Below are 16,135 nucleotides of genomic sequence, written 5' to 3' on the forward strand. Positions count from 1 at the left end.
ACCAGCTCTTAATTATTTAGAATGGAAATGATTATTTATACGGTAGTGATTATGAGGAAACTCAGGTGGAAAAGTGAAAGATTGATGGCCGGGGGTTTGGTTTAAATGGTAGAGCTCATGTCTTCATGTGCAAAGCTGTGGGTTTACTGGAACCCCCTTTAGCAAATGATGGAATCATCTTTACTTCTAATAAAGCTAATTTTGCAATATGTGACTTATTAAAATTAAAAAGCAAAAAGGTTTTTAATACGGAACTATAAAATTCATCAGACTTACTCCTCCAGTCACTGGTGGTATTAACAGGCTGTTCTCCTCAGCCCTTCTTATAGGATGTTCTGACCCTGTGAAACTCCAGGAACTGAGAAATGACCCAAAGACGGAGAGAGCAGTAAGGAATTGAGTAATACATTCCATTTCTCTCCTTTTCTCCCTGATGAGAAAAGTCACTTCCTTCTGGGAAAGAGTAGAGAAAGATGTATTAGCAAAAACGTATTAGCAACTAGCATTCCAGACACACAAAGGAAACACTGATAGTGGGGAAAAGAAATTCTACCCTAAGTGACAATGGTGTGGACCTTAGGCTATGAATAGTAGAATGGGGATTGTTAACAAATTTCAGTGATTTATAAATTATTTTCATTCAGAGCATGCTCTTAAGATAGTTCAAGAGTATGGTTTTAAAATCTATTATGATAGGAGATATATCCTGTAAGACTTATGGATGAAGTGATAGAGGTGATAGAGTGGCTAGGATCTGTCTCAAAATGATCCAGAAAAGAGAGAGGTATAACATAAGGTTTTCCATGCTATACTGTCGAAGACAAATGATGGTACATTGTAACTGTTACATTATTTCTGTCATAATGAAGGTTCAACTTGAATCCAAACCTTACCATCAGCCAAATGTTTCAAGCAAGTTAGTCTGAGTCTACATTTCCTGATCTGCAAAATGAGGATAATAAAGCCACCCAGTCAGTACAATTTGTTGATTTAATTAAGCACATAGCACATAGGGGGCCTTTAATTGGTAGACTGTTATATCGGTAAATGAAAAAAAGATCAAAGTATCTCTTCCTTAAGCACAAAACGTTTGCTCTCTTTATGGATTAGCATCTCCCCAGTTGAGTGTACTAATTCGGATTTTGTTTTAACAGCTCAGATGCCTGAAAGGCCAGAGGGGCTTCTCAGGACAACCCTCTTTTGATGGAATCCACATTGTCAACCATTTAATAGATGATGAATCATTGCATTCCTCTGATGAAGATTTTATAGATAACTCCTTGCGGGAAAGTGGCGTTGGTTTTCCTTTGCACAGAAAATCTGCCCCTGTGTCTTTGGACCCTGTGGTTGCTGATGACAGTGGAAGCGAACCAGAAGACAGTGTGCTGGAGACCAGAGAAAGTGACCCCGTGGTGCAGAAGGAGTGGCCTTCAAGAAGAGAGTCATACTCAACCACTGTCTGACATCACTGTGACCTAGACTGTGGATTTGGATTTGTTCAAGGGATCAACTCTCTTATGATTAAGGGTTTTTGGAAGACATCTGTTTCATATGTAAATATATATATATATGAACATATATATATTTTACTATTTTATCTGCCTTTTTATCTTTGCCAAATCTTCACCACTGACTTAACCATTGCCATAAAGTAGGCAAGAGTATGGTTAACTGGGGAGGGGCGGGAATAAGGATCTAACAGTATTACTGAATATTAGTGTGTCTTGTTTAGAAAATACAATTAGATCTACATGTGAGAACCATTTTGAAGCTCAGACCTATGGAAAATTGAATTTTCTTCAGATAAACTGCTCTTGTGCAATATTTTATGCTCAGTGAACAAATTGTATATTTATTTTCGTCAGTTTGTTTTCAGGGCAGCTGTCAGCAAACATTTATTCAAGACATCAACCTTGCGTTTGTGTTTTGTGTTTGGGAATTTTTTTCCATTAAAATGACTAGTTCCCAAACACAAAGCTTTTTATTTTTTTCATATAATTTTATAAACAACGATTGTGTGTCTTAAGAGTTTTTAAGTTTCACTATAATTTCAAACTTTTATGTGCATATTATACTTCATGTATAACCCTACCAATCAGAGTTGTAGGTTGCAAATAAAGTTTTTTTGTACATATTTATAAATCTGCCATTACCCCACACTGAACATCATTTTATATGAAGAAATATACCAGTTGCAAAATAACTGCCTTCATCTTAAAAGGATTTTTGTAAATAATAGATTAAAAGAAAATTAAAAATAAAACCAAACACTAATATTTTAATAGCATTAGTATTTTGCTAGCTTCAGCACTAGCAGATTTATAACATAATTGATGCTTGTTCAAAAACACTATTGAAGAAAATTTTATTTCATGACTATCACTAAATTTTTCATGATTAAAGAATAGCACATACATAGTGCTAATATTCTATGTAATGTAAGTAAAACATTGGACTGAAGTTTATGATCCACAGTCATATTTCAAGTAGCCCACAAACATTATCTTTCATATTGTCTAGTTACCAATCTATACATAAAGCCATAAGAAATCTTTACTCCCCCCCCCCCATTTTTTTTTTAATCATCTGGACTTTTCCCTGAGAAAATAATATGCCTGTCATTGATAAGTTGGAAGAGCCACCCAAATTAAATTCACTCTATGGAAAGACAAGAAGAATGTGCTAACTGAATGTCTTTTACTCTCATTTTTATCAACAACCTATGGACAAAAACTAGCCTTGAAAATATACAAAGAAGGTATATAGGGATGTACAATATTACACAATATATTTCATGTGGAAAAAAATTTTATATGATGAAATGGAGTAGGTGAGCCAAAAATAGTTTTCTAGAACCAGGAGTTAAGCCTTACTGAAAAATCTGATCCTAGTTGAATTACTGGTCCTAGAATTTACTAGAACCAGTAAACTCTTTGTAGTTGTTTTCTTGAGAAATAAGATTAAAAATCTGCCTGCTGTGTCTGTAGTACCAGACTGAATTTACATGGTTAAGTTGTCCACTTGTGGTCATTAACTGAAAAATGCCAGAGACAAGATTTACTTATATTTTTGACAGTGCCAGGAATTGAACCCAGGGCCTCATGCTTGCAAGGAGAGTGCTTTTCTACGGAACCATATCCCTGGCCAAGATTTAAATCCAGATCTCTCTAACACCAAAGCATTTGAAATGGTTCAGCTAATAAATTTCTCAGTTCCCCACTTTTTTTAATTAAATGAATTTGATTTAAGTGTGTTTTTGATGCACATATAGATATCTATAAAAATATGCACACAAACCAATATTCTTAAACTCTTGTGTAGCTCGTGAGTGTAAAACACTGCTCCGAATATTGTCTGACAAGCCCTTTATGACTTTTCTTTTAGAACTTTTATTGCTGTCAACCTAGCGCCTGTTGATGCTCAGGTGACAAGAATAGTTGGAAGAAAAAAAATACAAATCATTGGTGTTATATGAAAATCAAATGAGATTCAGATTAAAGTGTCAGTTTTATGCTCCATTTAGATTGTAGATGACTGCGTTTGTGGGACAGTGGCAGAGTGGCTCCCCTAGCTTAAAATATCTCCACTCTAGCACTTTAGAGAGTGGCAAAGGTTCCTGAGCTTTGGTTTAGAAACTTTAAAATATAGCTTTATTTATTCAGTTTGTCTTAGAAGATCTAACTATCCACTGTTACTGTTGAGCTAGTGGTTTGGAAGACGCCCTACCCGCTGTGCTATCTCTCCAGCCCCTGGAAGTCTAAAATTTCGTTGGGGCCAGAAAGGTAGCATATAACATATAACTTGCCTTTATGCAGATGACCTGGGTTCAATCCCTGGCACCACATATTTTTCCCCCAGCCCTACTGGGAGAGATTTCTGAACACAAACCAAGGAACAATCCCTGAGCACCACTTTTGTGGCTCCCAAATGTAGCTGCTTTATATCATAAAATCATTGATGCCATAGACAAACTTGGAAGGTTATCTTTATCTTTGGAAATGGGGAAAAAACTCAAAATATTTTTTAAAGCAGTGGTTTCCAACCACTTTTCACAGGCTTAAGGTTGAGAAAGTCTGATATCAACCACTATGGTTAATTGTTGGTCAGTGTTTGGACAGTGCCAGTCCTCAGGTGTTTAAAAGTTGGATCCCGTGGTTTTAAAGCATACATCGTTGATGTTTAGCATATGCTTTACTGTGTCAGTGTTACTTATCATTGACATTAGAACTGAAACCGCTTTCTTGAATTATGTTTGAATCATAAACTGAAAGACATTCTTAAAGAGTTCCTTAAATGCTGTACTTGTTAGGTGGTAAAAAGTGGTAAAAATTGGTTGACATTTGAACTATTAAATGAGACTTAATATTCACATTCAAGATCTTTAATTTAAATACTTTTAGGAAGGATTTATAATCTTCCTGGAAAATAAAGTCAAGATATAACTATACAGCCTCTATTCTTTTTTCATAGTATTAGGCCCTCAGAGTCTGATGATGAATTGAGACATCAAGTCCCAACCGACTGGCCAGCAATTTTGGAATAACTTTTCTTAGTGCTTGAAAATAATGCAGCTGGTTACTCTCCAGTTAGTGCCTTTGACTGAAAACAAGGTCTAGACCTTTTTTAATTTTTTATTTTTAACATCATAACAAATTATTTGGTTCATTCTTTACTCTTTTACGTCTTTTACATAATGCACTATAATTTTTAAATTTAAAGGAAATTAAGAGAATTGTGTTTTGATAAGGCCCTTCCAAGGTCAGTTTGCTGTTGTGTAGTACCATACCTAACATGTTTCTACATTTTAATTTAATTCTTTCCATCAAAATTAAAACTTCTGGTAAAAGTGGAATGGATTCTTGTAACCCAAGATTTTACAGCACATCCATTTACTCGAAGGATATGATAAAATAATACATTAGAATAACTGTAAAGAAGCAAAATTATAATGTATTACATTTGCTCTTGGAATTTCTTTTTATAACATTGTATAATAATCCAAGATGTTTACTTGTGCCTTTGCTTTAAACAATTAAAGTTTTTCCATTTTACAAGAATATGTTTCCTTTTTTTAACCCCTTCCTTTCCCTTTCTTTGTTGTTATGACTAGGGGCATGTGGTGATGGTTGCACAGCACTACATATATTTACTGCCGCTCAGCTGTGCTCTTAAAAGTTGTTTGAATGTGGGCCAGAGGGAGGTAGGCACTTGCCTTACGTGCAACAGACCTGGGTTTGGCCCTCTGAGCACATTGCTAGGAGAAATCTCTGAGCACAACCAAGTATGGTCGCAAAACAAGCAAACAAAAAAAGTGATTTAAATGGTTTAAAAAAAAATAAATGTAGTTCCATTTGCTTATTGTTGATTTTGTTTTCTTTGCCAGTGTAGTTGAAACATTGAAGACAACCTCAGGTCTGTACCTTGGCTGCCTACTCTTTCCTCCATGCGTTTTTATGGATTCTAGCCTAAATTCTAAGTCATGGGTGGATTCTAAATTAACTTTATGTATAATGTGAGATAGGAATCCAATTTCTGTATGTGGCTATCCAGTTTTCCCAGCATCATCTGTTCAAGAGGCTTTCCTGGCTCCACTTTATGCATATTAACTGCCCAAACAAGCCTCAGGTGTTTAAAAGTTGGATCCCGTGGTTTTAAAGCATACATCATTGATGTTTAGCATATGCTTTACTGTGTTAGTGTTACTTATCATTGACATTAGAACTGAAACTGCTTTCTTGAATTATGTTTGAATTGTAAACTGAAAGACATTCTTAAAGAGTTCCTTAAATGCTGTACTTGTTGTTAGGTGGTAAAAAGTGGTAAAATGTATAAACAAGCCAAACAAAAAGTACAAACAAGCCAAATTTCAAAAGACACTCTACTGAATCAGAAAAAACTTTGCAGACCATGCATGGATAACAGGCTAATATCCAAGATACACAAAGCACTCAGAGAGCTCAACAACAAAGAACAACTAATGATCCCATCAAAAACTGGGGAGAGAAGATAGATGCTTTCTCAAACAAAACATACAGATGGCCAATAGGCATATGAAATAGTGCTCATCACATTTATTATCAGAGAAATTAAAATTAAGACAACATCTCGCACCAGTAAGAAGTGAGACTAGACATACCCCAAAAAGATGAAAACACCATTGTTGGCAGGAATATGGTGGAAAAGAAATGCTCATTCATTGTTGGTGGAATTTTATCTGGCTCAGCCTCTATGGAAAACAGTGCGCAGACTCTGCAGAAATGGAAATAAAGAACTTCCACATGACCCAGCAATTTCTAACATCTAGAGCAAGAACACAAAAGACATTAATTCAAAAAGATATATGCACACCTACATTTATTGTAGTGCTTATCCGAGATATGGAAACAACCCAAATATCCAGTAAATGAGTGGGTAAAGAAGTTGTGATATATACATCATGGAATACTACACAACTGAGAAAAGAGGAAACCTTATAGTTTGCTGCAACCTGGATATAATTGGAGGGCATCTTGGTAAGCAAAATAAGAGGGTGAAGGACAAATGCCAGATCACCTCCCTTTTCTATGGTATGTAGAGAAATAAAACAATGATAACAAACCCTTGGACTTTGACTACAAAACAGGCTACCAAGGAGGAGGAGAGGTCTTGGGGAGGAAGAGGAAGATTAGAAATGTTATAAGAACAGAGGCCAGAGTTCTGAGGACTTTCGTAAAAGTGATGGTAAAAGTATAGTATGTATCAAACACTGTACATTAATTATATGTGTATGTAGAGCCACAAACATTAACACTTGTTACCATGCTGCTTTAAACTCCAAAAGAACAAAAAAAATGGATCCCTGGTACCACCAGTTTAACCTGAGCACCACCAGGAGTAAACCCTTCTGGATGTGGCCCAAAACTAATAAAAATAACAGTCATGCTAAAAACTCAAGCTTTAAAATGAGGTGGGGAACATGATTCAACCCTTAACAACATATTAGTAATCTCTTATAGAAGGGCTTACTGGCCTCTGAGTGAAATACAAGAATCGTCACACACTCTCCTCTAAGGAAAGTTTTTTGGTTCATTTTAAGTGGTTTATAATAAAACATAACAAACAATACAAAATAAAATATTTCAGTTCTGCTTTGGGGCAGGGGTTGGGGTTTGATATGGAATCATCCAAAATATAGTGATGGTGGAATTGGTGTTCAAATATTAAATGTAGTCAAATATTGTAAACTATTTTATAAAAATAAAAATTTTAAAAATAAGGTGGAGAGATGACTCAAAAGGCTAGAGTGCATGACTCTCCTTTTTTGGGGGGGAGGGGGGGCAGCCACACCTCACTGTGCTTAGGGCTTAATCTGACTCTGCACTTAGGAGTTCCTCCTGGTGGTCAGCATTCAGGGGATCATATGGGATGCTGGGGATTGAACCTGAGTCTGCCTAATGCAAGGCAAGTGCCTTACCCACTGTACTATCTCTCTGGCCCCTAGGGATGCATGCCTCTCATGTCCAGCACACCCTGGCTTCCCAAGCACCGCCTGGTATAGACCCATGGCTTGTGCCATGGTCCTGAGCAGCTGCATCCCTAGTTCAGGCACTGAATCAGGCCCCCTAGGCCCTGCATGGGAAGCTAAAAAAAGAAAGGGCATATACAGTACCCATGAAATAGAAATGTCTGTGGGCAGAATTCTGATGCTGGAGTGGCCATAAAGCTCCCCATTGATAGTGTGGCCAGCTACAGAGCTGCAGCAGTGTGTGCCTTCCCTGGAAGGCTGTGCACAGCGCCCTCTTCACCCTGCTCATAAGGACCTCGGGAGACTAGGTCTCCCCTTCTTTTCCCAGTAGGGAAACAAACATGTTTTCAGCTGTGCTGACAATTGAACCCCGGGCTTCATCCCTGCAAAGCAAGCGCCCTACTACTGAGCTACCTCCCTAGCCCCTTCCCATTTTCTTTCTTTGTCTGCTCACTCAAAAATGCAAGAGTTAGAATTCCTGTTTCTATCCCTCCTATTCTGAACAGCACCTTTGCTGCTCCTAAACAACTACTTATAAACACATTTCAGAGGAAAACTCAGAATCCCAAAGCTAATAGCCCAGCTCCAGGGTCCTCTAGTTTCTAAGTACCAGCTTGACACAAGGCACCATGCTGGAGCTCCCAAAGCAGGAAAATGAATTAAATCAACTTCTGACCTCACACAAGGGGTGAGAAATACAAGGTGATTTACTACAGAAATTCAGAGACTACATTAGATAGGGTGAGAAGCTCCTCTGAACCCCTTCTCCCCTTCCCTTCTCATTCAAAAGCCTCCGTTAGGCCAGGCCCCCTGATCCCTTCCCCACTGGTTCTGTGTGCCCCATGGTTTTGGCCTTTACCCGGCTCTCCTGCTCAAGCCTCCTGTTGCTGGGTATAGTTGCATCTCTCCTGTTCTCTGGATGACACCAAAGATACCTAGAGATGAAAGCTCTCACACCAGCATGAGGGATTTCAGGCCCCAAGAACCTCCATGTCCAAGCCACAATAAGCTGCACCCAGCACCCACCGCTTTTCCGAGACTGCACATGTTTCTCGAAGTCTACACTCAGTAGAGAGAGCACAGGGCCAGGTGGAAAGAGGCTAGTTGAACTTACAGATGTTTCTCTGGTTTTTTGCTGGTTTTTCTCTCTCTTTTTTTTTTTAAAGGAAATGCGAACTCTACACATGAGAGACTCCAGGGCGGAGAGATGCAGTGACAGTTGACATGCACCTGGTAGCTCCTAACTGCTCCCGCCTTCATGGTGCCCAGCCTTCTGGAGCCAGCCCCGGCTCCTCCCCCACAGGGGCACCTCTCCATCCAGAGGCTTTCCTTGGGAGGGGCATCATTGCTACTTTCCCCCTCTCCCGACCCCCCATGCCAGACACGAGGCACCCTTGCTTAGTGTTTGCAGGCCTTCTGTCTTCAGGGTGCAGTTGAAAGTTAGCTGCATGGGGGTTGGAGTGCTAACACAGCGAGTAGGCATTTATCTTGCACGCGGCCGACCTGGGTTCGATTCCCAGCATCCCATATGGTCCCCTGAGCACCGCCAGGAGTAACTCCTGAGTGCATTGCCAGGAGTATCCCCTGTGCATCGAGTGTGACCCAAAAAGAAAAAAAGGGGCTGGAGCAATAGCACAGTGAGTAGGCGTTTGCCTTGCACGCAGCCGACCCAGGTTCGATTCCCAGCATCCCATATGGTCCCCTGAGCACCGCCAGGAGTGATTCCTGAGTGCAAAGCCAGGAGTAACCCCTGAGCATCGCCGGGTGTGACCCAAAAAGCAAAAAAAAAAAAAAAAAACTAAGAAAGTTAGACACATGACTATAACCAGAATAGTTCTGACCTGTGAATGACCAAGATGATGGCCATGGCCGGCTTGGTCACTTCTGTTTCTTAGTCTCAAGGTCCAGCATCTGCCCTTACACCTTCATAGGAGCACAGGATTGGATCAAACATCCTCTATTTACAAAGATATTTCAAACCTTTGGTGCACGGGAATGGAGAGTCATCTCAAAGGGACTGGAGCACTAAGTTTTGCAAGCAGGAAGCTTGGGTTTGATCCCAGCACCACAAGGTCCCCCTGTGAGCACTGCAGGGAGCAACCCCTGAGCCCTAAGCCAGGAATAACTCCTAGCAGGTGTGGCCCAAAAACAAAAATCTGTAAAACTAAAACGTTTGGTGTTGGGCTGGAGCAATAGTATAATAATTAGCGTATTTGCCTTGCATGTGACTGACCAGGGTTCAGTTCCTGTCATCCCATATGGTCCCCTGAGCACAGCCAGGAGTAAACCCTGTGCATTGCCGGGTGTGACCCAAAAATTAAAATAAAATAAAATAATAAAAAATAAATAAACTAAAGAACCTTTGTTGCATGGGTGAGTGCTGGTCCCTGCAGTTAGAGGTTAGAGGTTAGAGGTCTAACTTACCCCTCTCCCCAGCTTGCCACGCCAAACTGTTGCCAGAAGTGCAAGAGCAACAGCCCATCAGGAAGATGGACAACCACATGGCAGGGAATCATGATTTAAACATAAATTTTATCAATAGCAAGGGAAATATCATACGTTTATCCCAAGTAAACTCCTAGACAACTCAGGCCAAGCCCAGCCCCAGCCTTTGCGGGCCCACCGTCCCCCACTCTTCAGAGGTCTTGCTGACCGGCACCTCCCAGCCCTGCACTGGGATTTGAGTAATCACAGGCCCAAGGCGGGGTGTGTAGGAAGGTGTGTTGTTTGGTCTGGCTCATAGCCCTTGATACTCTGGCTATTTTGAAAGGATCCTGCAGCCTTTCATTTGCTTCACTAATTCCTCTAAAATAGAATTGTTTACTTTGGGTCAAGTTGGAGAAGCTTCTTGTCCATCACCAGTCGCTCTTCGGTGAGACTGGAGACAAAGCCTGTACCAGAGCTGCTCCCCAGGCCCCATCATAAACTTGGTCAGAGTTGGTCAAGGAAAGGGTGGGTGCATTTCTGAATCCCCAGAGCCAGTGCAGGTTCTCAGGAAAGGCCCTCTGATCTGAATGTTCTTTTATCTGCATACCATATTTGTACTTTCACTGTCTGCATGATTTTTCTAAACAATCATTTTATTTGCAGCAGACTCTGTCCTAATTTCAACTGGTGTGCTAAGTGATGAGTGATGAGGACAATGTTTATGAAGATGAACACACACCCTGAAATCTCATCAGTTTACATCATATTTACTCATGCTGCACGCCTATCCGAAGCTGCCCACTGTTTGCTCCACACTCTACTCCAGGACCCAGACTGATTTTTGTTTGCTTGGGGACTACCTCTTGCATTTTTCAGGGCTAACTTCTGCTCAAAGATCACTCCTGGCCATGCTTGGAGGATCATATGAGGTGCCAGGGATCGAACCCAGATCAGCCTCCTTTAAGGGCAGGCTCTTCATCTGTTGTACTTCCTCTCCACAACAGCCAGTTAGTTTTCCATTGATATTATTTATACCCTTGTTTACCTGTACACTTGAGCTAAGATTGTCTGGTGTTTGTCCTTCTCCCTATGGCTTTTTACTCAAAATAATGCCCTCCAGTTCCATCCAACATGTAGCAAACTGCATGATTTCATCTAGGAGCATTTTTTAAATCGGCATTCTTCAACACTTTTATACCCACAAACAGACACCTGTCATACAAATGGGCCCACAACCAGCAGATTTAACCACTGAGATAGATATTGGTTTTCAGCCTTTCTACATCTTGCAGACTGGTGGTTGAAAACCAGTGTTTTAAATAAAAGCTTTATTGCAAAATAATCCACACCATACAAATTTCAACCCTTTAAACTATATCAGTTTAAGTACATTCAGAGTTGTGTAGCCATCACCAATAAGTGAGAATGATCACACCAATTTCAGCATATATCTATCACCCTCATAAAATAACTCATAATCATTATTGGTTATTTTGTTTTCTTCTTTCCTCAGCTTCTGGCAACTACTTTTTTTAAATTTTCTGTTTCTATGACTTTTACTGTTCAGGACATTTCGTAGAAATGGAATCAAACACGTGAGCTTTTGTGTGTGCTTTATATAACCTAATGTTTTTGAGACTCATTCATGTAGCATGTAGCACCCCATCCTTTTGTTTTTCTGAAAAACTTTCTAGTTCATGTATATAACACGTATGTTCATTCATTGATTGATAAGAATTGGGATGTTACTGTTCTTGTCTTTCCTAAAGGATGCTACTATGAGCATTCATGCCAGTGTTTGTGTGCGGACATAGATTTTCAGTTTTTCTGGGTAAATACTTAGAATGGAATTTCCGGGTCATATGGTAACTCTCAGTAAACATTTTGAAGAACCACCAAACTGTTTTAAGTGGTCTGCACTATTTTAAAATCCCACCAGCAGAGTATGAAAGTTCTAATTTCTCCACATCCTCATCAACATATTATTGTCTGTCCTTTTTATTTTTGGCAGTTCTAGCGGGTATGAAAGAGTATCTCATAGTGGTTTTCATTTGTATTGCTCCAGTGACTAGTGATGTTGAATGTCTTTTTTATGCACTTATTAATGCTATGTATATCTTCTTTGAGTGTACTCTATCAAAATTATTTGTCCATTTTTGTTTTTATTGTTGAATTACAAAAATTCTTGATACATTCTAAAACAAGTTATGTATATTTTCTTCTATCTAGTAAGATATCATTTACTTTCCTAAAGGTTCTTTTACAAGGTTAAAGAGTTTAATTTTTGTGAAGTCCATGTTACCTGTTAATTCTTTGGCTACTGTACCTTCGGTGCCATGAAATATGATTACCTAAACCAAGGTCACATATAGTGACAATATATGTCTTCCAGGAGTTTTATAATTAGAGCTTTTATACTTATATTAAAAATACACTTTTGTATGTACAGTGAGGAAGGAATAAGTTATTTTTTAATAAATATTTTCTGTTGGAATAATTTTATATATACAAAGAGGCTCCAAAGATGATACAGAGAGTTCTACTTTACCTTTCATCCAGCTTCCCCTAAGGTTAGGAAGCAGGGATATGGCTTAGCAGCAGAGCACACACCTTGAGTATGTGAGGCCCTGAATTCAATTCTCAGCATAGCAAATAAGCAGCTTACCTTAAACTCTAACATAACTAGGGCTGGAGAGATAGTACAGTTGATAAAACAGTGATTTGCCTTGCATGAAACCAAACCATGTTCAATTCTTGACACCTCATGTGATCTCCTGAGCACTCCAAGAGTGATCCCTGAATACGAAGCCAGGAGTAAGCCCTGAACACCACTGGATTTACCTCTCCTGCCTCCCCCCCCCCCAAAAAAAGTGTAACATAACTTGAGTTACACTTTTCAAAATAGTAATTTATTAATAGTATGTTAATTATTAAACTATTTTTGTTGTTTCAATCAAACTATAGTCTTTGTTCAGATCCCACCAGCTTTCCACTCATAATCTTTTTTTCTATTCTAGGATATAATCTAGGATACCAAATTGAATCTAGCTAAGTACAAACTGAATTGTTTAACCCTCACAACAATATATTTATCTTCACTTTATGGATGAGGAAATTAAGACATGGAGAATTTGGGTAACTTGCCCTAGGTTATAAGATGATTTTACTAGAACTTTTTCAAAAAGATGTTCTATTATAATAATGTATTCTCTGGTCACCTATTTACATTCAAGAGGTGATATGGGGTCAGAGAGATGGTTCACAATACTGAAGGGCATGTTTTGAAGAAGGAGCACCAAGTTTGACACTAGCCCCACATGATCACCTGAGCACCATCATGAGTGATACCTAAGCACTCAGCCAGAAGTAGGCTCTGAGAACCACCAGGTGTGAACTATAAGCCTTAAAGAGAGAGATAAGGAGGAGGAAGAAGAGGAGGAGGAGGAAGAGGAGGAGGAGGAGGAGGAGGAGGAGGAGAAGGAAGAAGAGGATATAGACTCATAACTTGAGCTGCATGGTCATCTCAAGACAGATTGGAGGAGAGAGTTCAAAGTGCTGGAAACATGTATGTTTTGCATGTGGGATGCTTGGGTTTTATTCCTGTCACCATCTGGTCCCCCAAGCCAGGAGCAGCTCCTGAGTATCACTGGGTGTGACTCAAAACAAACAACAACAACAAAGATACTTAGCAGACACCATCAAGAAGAGGCAAATGAAATCTGACCACTACATAAAAGGAAGCCATCAACGTACAGAAGAAGAAAATTTGAAAAGATCACGGAAGCAAAGAAAAACTTCATTAATATAATAAAAATATGGCTATACTTTTCTGAGCCCTGCATAAAAGTTCCCACTAAGAAGGATAATGAGTAAAAGGGCTGTTCTGCCATCAGTGAGGTAGTTAACCAAGAATATACCATAAACATTCACATGTGCATCCATGGAGTGGGCTTCAAGAAGAGTTCACCTTGGACAGAGAGATCTAGAAGTTTGCCATGAAGATGGGCACCCCAGATGTGTATGTAGATACCAGGCTCGACAGAGCTATATGGGCCAAAGGAATGCAGACATTTCCATATTGAGTTCACGTGTGTTGTCCAGAAAACATAAGAGGATGAAGATTCACTAAACTTTTTGGTTACCAGTGTACCTATCATCATTTCAAAGACTTATAGTCAATGTGGAGAACTAAAATTATGGTATAATAAAGTTACTTTTTAAAATGAATTTTATGAACTTTATGTCCAAAAAATTTGCTTAATGGTAATGGTCTGAATTCACCAATCAAAAGTGACCAAAGAATCAGAGTCCTGACCCCAACTTTCTATTGTTTTTAAGAAACTCACCTCAGCTGCTGTGATAAAGTCTCAAAGTAAAAGACTGAAAAACAATCATACAGGTTAATGGTACTCTACAAAAGGCTATGAAGGGCATATTTACATCAAACAAAATAGAACACATTAATAAAGATTATCGAGGGACAGTGATGGACATTATATGATGATAATGGAAAACCTAGCATTAATTAACATTCGCCAAATGAAGGAGCATTCAAATATATAAAGAAATTATTAATAGCTCAAGTAAAGATAGGCAACAACACAACAGTAGAAGATTTTAATATATTTTTCTCCTTATTCTCAATCAGATAATCAGTAAGGAAACATTGGCCTTACAGGAAGGAATGGAAAAGCAACTTAAAAGACATACATAGGGCTACTCCCCCACAAAAGTCAAGTACACATTTTTCTTCATTGCATAAGGGGCATTCCCAAGGACAGACCACAGTCTGTTCTTTTACAAAACAAGTGTTCATAAAATGATGAAGTTAGAAATCATATCGTTTCTTCTAAGAATACAGTGCGCTAAAGGTAGAGATAAATCACAAACATAAAGTTGAGATAAGTTCAAACACTTAGAAACTAAATAACATACTATTGAGCAACCTGTAGGTCAAGGAGGAAATCAAAGATGAAATGAAGAGATTCCTGAAACAAGAATGAATTACAAGCTACCAGAATTTATCGGATACTATAAAAGCTGTTCTAAGTGGGAAGTTCATAACAATACAGTTATGAACAATACAGTTACTCACCAGTTAATAAGAATAGGCTCAAATAACCTAAACTTACATCTTAAAAAATTAGAAAAAAGTACAACAAAGATAGCTCAAAATAAGGAGAAAGAAATAAAATTAGAGTGGAGATGAAAAATATAGAAAGAAAAATATGCCAAAGATCATTGAAACCAAGACCAGGCTTTTCAAAAGAATAACCAAGATTGACAAAACTTTAGGTAGACTCAAAGAAAACAACAAAAACTCAAACTGGATCAGAAATAAAGGGGAGCAGTTACAACAGAAACCACAGAAATATAAAAAACTGAGATTATATTATATATACATATATATGAAAATAACATTACTACTAAATTAGAAAACCTAGAAGAAATTTTTAATTCTATAACCTCCCAAGACTTATTTGAGAGTAAATAAAATACTAAACAGACCACTTGCTAGCACAGAAATCAAATTCATAACCAAAAATCTCCCCAAAAGTCCAGGTCCAGATGAGTTCCCTAATGAGTTCTTCCAACCCTTCAAAGGGACCTACTTCCTTTCCTTCTCAGCCACTTCCAGAAAGTCACAAGAACAGGAATTCCTCCAAATAGTTCTAGGAACCAATTTTATACTGTTATCAAAAACTAACAGAAACATCACTAAAAATAAAATCACAGACCAATATCTCTGATGAAGATACATGCAGAGATCCTCAACAAAATCTTAGTAAACGAAATTCAACAAAGCATTAAAATCATCAGACACCATGGCCAAGTGTATGATGTAAGGGTGGTTGAATATATTCAAGTTAATTCATGTGATACACCACATCAACAAAAGGAAAGATGAAATCTTTGAGTTTGCTGCAACTTGGATGGAACTGGAGGGAGTCATGTTAAGTGAAGTGAGACAGAAAGAAAAAAAACAAACCCCAGTTAATTTCACTCATTTGTGGAATATGAAGAAAGAGTAAGGGATTAGATGGTCACCAGTGGAAACAACTGTGTGAGAAGGTCACTAGCACTGTTCTCTCGGGCAAAAGGTTAGAGGGGCTTCCCAGGGGAAGGGATCTTGGGATAATGGTGGAGGGATCCTGGCACTCTTGTGGTCGGCATGGTGCTGCAGTAATATATGTATAAAAATAT

The 16,135-nt window shown here is 38.6% G+C and overlaps 1 protein-coding gene across 2 annotated transcripts in view; it reads left to right on the forward strand.

The window, feature by feature from the left end:
- Positions 1-5,051, forward strand: part of EVI5 (ecotropic viral integration site 5) — a 189,829-nt gene extending 184,778 nt beyond the window's left edge. For both annotated transcript variants that reach the window (XM_056123727.1, XM_056123726.1), the window contains one exon: positions 1,155-5,051. In XM_056123727.1, coding sequence (XP_055979702.1) covers positions 1,155-1,463 — 309 coding nt within the window. In that variant the 3' untranslated portion in view covers positions 1,464-5,051. The remainder of the gene's footprint in view (positions 1-1,154) is intronic.
- The last annotated feature ends 11,084 nt before the right edge of the window (positions 5,052-16,135 follow it).

This window comes from Sorex fumeus, unplaced genomic scaffold (genome assembly GCF_029834395.1).
Source record: "Sorex fumeus unplaced genomic scaffold, SorFum_2.1 ptg000047l, whole genome shotgun sequence".
Classification (NCBI taxonomy): domain Eukaryota; kingdom Metazoa; phylum Chordata; class Mammalia; order Eulipotyphla; family Soricidae; genus Sorex; species Sorex fumeus.